At 39.5% G+C, this 4,658-nt stretch overlaps 1 protein-coding gene across 1 annotated transcript; it reads left to right on the top strand.

The window, feature by feature from the left end:
• The first annotated feature begins 966 nt into the window (after positions 1-966).
• LOC116547891 (beta-citrylglutamate synthase B-like) lies at positions 967-4,218 on the top strand. Its single transcript, XM_032273657.1, has 3 exons — positions 967-1,243; positions 1,409-1,495; positions 3,318-4,218. Exons 1-3 carry the CDS (start codon positions 982-984, stop codon positions 3,566-3,568), a joined length of 600 nt encoding a protein of 199 aa, XP_032129548.1. The 5' UTR covers positions 967-981; the 3' UTR covers positions 3,569-4,218.
• Positions 4,219-4,658: the final 440 nt, after the last annotated feature.

Consider the following 4,658-nt stretch of genomic DNA (forward strand, 5'->3'; position numbering starts at 1 on the left):
GGCGTGGTGGCTCACACCTGTAATCCCAGCACTTTGGGAGGCCAAGGGAAGCAGATTAACTGAGGTCAGGGGTTCAAGAAGAGCCCGGCCAACGTGGTGAAATTCTGTCTCTACTAAAAATTAAAAAAAAATAGCTGGGCATCATGGCAGGTACCTGGATAAAAGTTTGCAAAACATTTCTTTTAAAAAATTGTGTTTTTTCATTATAGAGACATATATTGTCACTTAAAAAAATAGAACATAATATAGATGGAAAATTGCATGGAACACAATATTAACGTTCCATCTTCAACCTTCCTCTTCCTGCCTTGCCACCCAGTCACATTCAGAGGAAGCCAGTTAAATCATTAAACTGCTTAAATATTTGTGTTTTTTTTTCCTTTTTTTTTTCTTTGAGACAGAATGTCACTCTGTCGCCAGGCTAGGAGTGTAGTGGCATGATCTCGGCTCACTGCAGCCTCCACCTCTCAAGTTCAAGCGATTTTTCTGCCCCAGCCTCTCGAGTAGCTGGGATCACAGGCACTTGCCACCACGCTCAGCTAATTTTTGTATTTTCAGTAGAGACAGGTTTCACCATGTTGGCCAGGGTGGTCTCAATCTCTTGATCTTGTGATCCATCTGCCTTAGTCTCTCAAAGTGCTGGGATTACAGACATGAGCCACTGTGCCCACCTGCTTAGATATCTTTTGTGTGTATGCACAAATAAAACTTTTTGTCAGATTTGCTGTTTAAAATAAAAACTCGATATTATGTATCTGGGCATTTGTTCGTCTCTGAACTTACGTGTTTATGACATTATTTTTAATGGCTGTGTGCTAATTCATTCTAGTGGGTACTATAGTTTAATCACTGCAAATATTTTTCTAATTTTCCTTGTTTCTTACGGAGGAATATCTCTATCCAAATTTAATATTAATAAAATAGTTCATTTAACTTTGTGATACAAACTTTGGCATATTACTGTTGCTCTATTTTCCTCTAATGGTTTTGGCCTTGTTTTTATATATTTCAGGTCTACGGATCAATGGAGAGCTAATCACTGCCTACCCACAAGTTGTAGTAGTCAGAGTACCAACCCCGTGGGTGCAAAGTGATAGTGACATTACTGTTTTGCGCCATCTAGAGAAGATGGGATGCCGGTTGATGAACCGACCTCAAGCCATCCTGAACTGCGTTAATAAGTTCTGGACATTTCAAGAGTTGGCTGGCCGTGGTGTTCCTCTGCCAGACACTTTCTCTTATGGTGAGCCCACTAAGAAGCATGCATAGCCTAAATGGTTAACCACTCATAGTTTAATAGGATAAATTTACAGGCAGGAAAGAATATCTTATAGAAGTGATTTTCAGATAAAAATGATTACAAAATACTTCTGCTGTTTTTCTTAAATTTTTTTATTGCTTAAACCAGGTGGCCATGAAAATTTTGCTAAAATGATTGATGAAGCAGAAGTACTGGAGTTCCCAATGGTAGTAAAGAATACGCGGGGTCATAGAGGTGGGTATGAGTTATTGATAATGTATATAGTTTTGAAATTATACTTATTAATATGAGTGACTTTGAAGAATACTTAGAGGGAAATTGTTAGGTGCATGATACTTCAGGCTTACAAAAGGCTATGAGTTGTTCAGTTTGACTAGAAGCTATTTCTGTTTAGTGGTTATCTACAGATTTTAACATACATACTTAGACTGAGTCTCAAGTTAATGTCTGTATCTTCCTCCTCAGCAATGTAAGTACCCCCTGTAATTCCAGCACTTTGGGAGGCTGACACCGGCAGACCACCTGAGGTCAGGAGTTCAAGACCAGCTGGCCAATGTGGTGAAACCTCATCTGTACTAAAAATACAAAAATTAGCCAGACATGGTGGCATATGCCTGTAATCTCAGCTACTCAGAGGTAGGAGAATTGCTTGGATCCAGGAGGCAGAGGTTGCAGTGAGCTGAGATCACGCCTCTGTACTCCTGCCTGGGCGATAGAGCCAGTCTCTGTCTAAAAAAAGCAAAGAAACAATATAGGATCTTAGATCACTAACTCCAGTCATCCCCGTCTAAATATATGTAGTTTGAGGACTTAAATGAATAAGGTTAAACTATAAAACTTTGTAAGATGGCGTATGAAAATATCTTAATGACTTTGGATTAAGGTAGAATTTCTTTCTTTCTTTGAGATGAAGTTTTGCTCTTGCCGCCCAGGCTGTAGTGCAGTGGCGCTATTTCGGCTCACTGCAACCTCTGTCTCCAGGGTTCAAGTAGTTTTCCTGCCTCAGCCTCCCAAGTAGCTGGGATTACAGGTGTCCACCACTACACCCAGCTAATTTGAGCGTGTGTGTGCGCGCGCGTGTGTGTATTCTTAGTAGAGATGAGATTTCACCATGTTGGCCAGGCTGGTCTTGAACTCCTGACCTCAGGTGATTCACCCGCCTCAGTCTCCCAAAGTGCTGGGATTACAGGCATGAGCCACCATGCCCAGCCTAAGGTAGAATTTTAAGGCATAAAATGATACATAAATCTGAGTACAGTGACATACTTTTGTGTTTTGGCAGGGATAGCTGGATCAGAGTTCAGCTGGAACTGTTGACGGGTACAGACTGGATTTTTTATATTTGGCTTCTCCAGTAGGGCAGCCGAGAGTCTCAGGCCTCCTACAGTGAATGCTACAGTGAAAAAAGAACCTAAATGACTTTTATGATCTACCCTCAGAAGTCATAATAGAATTACTTCTGCTATATTGTCTTTTTTTGAGCAATCACAAGCCCTCCTAGATTCGGCCAATAGTGACAGATTTAGTATCCCTCCTTTTCCTTCCCTACCATGGGAGGAATTTAGAACCATATATTAAAAACAGCCACTTCCGTTGGCACAAAAACAGAGCAGCGGAACAGGCGTGAGAATTCAGAAATAAATTGAAGTAACATACTGCTATATTGCTATATTCTAATATAATATATTAATAAATTGTATAGTAATATATCACACATATGTTTCAATTCAGAGAGAAAATTTTGCTAGTGAATAAGGTTGACATTACTGGCTAACCTGGAGAAGTATAAATCTAGACCCCTGTCTCACAACATGTATCAAAATAAATTTTAGTTTGTCATGAAAGAGCTTGAGGAGTGATAAAAGGAGATTATTTACCTTTTTATATATTTTTGTGCTATTTCACTGTTAAAACAGTTCTAACAAGGAAAACTTTAAAAATAAAGTATAATTGGTTCTTAAAGAGCAGATTGGGATACAAGAAGATTGAGATAATAGGTATCATCTGCCCACAATTAATGACTTAATGTGTACTTTTATTCTTTTAAATCATATAGGTAAAGCTGTTTTCTTGGCTCGAGATAAGCACCATTTGGCTGATCTAAGCCATCTTATTCGCCATGAAGCGCCATACCTGTTCCAGAAGTATGTTAAGGAGTCTCATGGACGGGATGTACGTGTCATTGTCGTGGGAGGCCGTGTGGTTGGCACCATGTTGCGTTGTTCAACAGATGGGAGAATGCAAAGCAACTGCTCATTAGGTAAAAATAATGCAAGCATCTTTCTAGTATATAAAGTAACATTATAACTTGTCCAGTGAGTATTCATATGTGTATAACTATAGATCTTCTTAAGTTGAAAAACACATTTCCTTTTACAGGTAAATAAGATTTTTAAACATACCATCAATGTAATTAAACTCTAGAGTTATTTTTCTAGTAATATAATTCTGTTTCACTGAATCTTATTAAATCTGTCTTCATCCAAGCTCAATTTGTAACCCAATTTACACATGTATTGGATGTCTGACAGGAGTTAGAGATTCCTTGGTGACATACTTACTTTGTGTATGATTGGAATTCCTATAAGCTGTCCTAATACATTTTCCCCATTGGTCCAAACAAGATTGTTGATTTTGATTATTTTCTCAGCTCTTTTATTGTTAAGGTACATCAGAGCTTAGGCTTTGGGTTTTTATCCTTCTCTTCTCTGTTTTTATCCATTTCTTGGTAATCTTAAACAGCTAATGACTTTAAATGCCATTTCTATGTTTATTAGTTTCAAATTTCTGTCTCCAATTTAGGCTTTTTTCCCTGCTCCAACTCCAGGCTCATATAAGGAATTGCTTACTCAGTATCTCCAAAACTGGACTTCTTACAACGTATTCTACCTACAGTTATCTCCTTTTTGTTTTATGTATGTATGTGTGAGTTAATGAATGAATGAATGAATAACGGCGTCTTGCTTGTCACCCAGGCTGGAGTGCAGTGGCAGGATTATAACTCACTCCAGCCTCAACCTCCCAGACTCAAGCGATCCTCCTGCGTCAGCCTCCCAAGTAGCTGAGATCACAGGCATATGCCACCATGGCCAGCTAATTTTTTATATTTTATTTTTTTGAGACAAGAGTCTCACTGTGTCACCGAGGCTGCAGTGCAGTGGTGCAATCTCAGCTCACTGCAACCTCCACCTCCTGAGTTCAAGCAATCCTTCAGCCTTAGCCTCCTTAGTAGCTGGGGCTACAGCCACCTGCCACCACATCTAGCTAAATTTTTTTTTTATTTTTAGTAGAGACAGAGTTTCACCATGTTGGCCGGGCTGGTCTCGACCACTTGACCTCAGGTAATCTGCCTGCCTTGGCCTCCCAAAGTGCTGGGATTACAGGTGTGAGCCACCAC

Source organism: Sapajus apella, unplaced genomic scaffold (genome assembly GCF_009761245.1).
Source record: "Sapajus apella isolate SASKATOON/1434 unplaced genomic scaffold, GSC_monkey_1.0 scaffold5327, whole genome shotgun sequence".
Lineage (NCBI taxonomy): Eukaryota > Metazoa > Chordata > Mammalia > Primates > Cebidae > Sapajus > Sapajus apella.

What these genes read in the sequence shown, in the direction of transcription:
- LOC116547891 (XM_032273657.1), top strand. Translation starts at nt 982, where the DNA reads ATGGTTTTGGCCTTGTTTTTATATATTTCAGGTCTACGGATCAATGGA. An exon ending in GCCAGACACTTTCTCTTATG is followed by an intron (nt 1,244 to 1,408) that starts GTGAGCCCACTA and finishes TGCTTAAACCAG; the next exon opens with GTGGCCATGAAAATTTTGCT. An exon ending in GAATACGCGGGGTCATAGAG is followed by an intron (nt 1,496 to 3,317) that starts GTGGGTATGAGT and finishes TAAATCATATAG; the next exon opens with GTAAAGCTGTTTTCTTGGCT.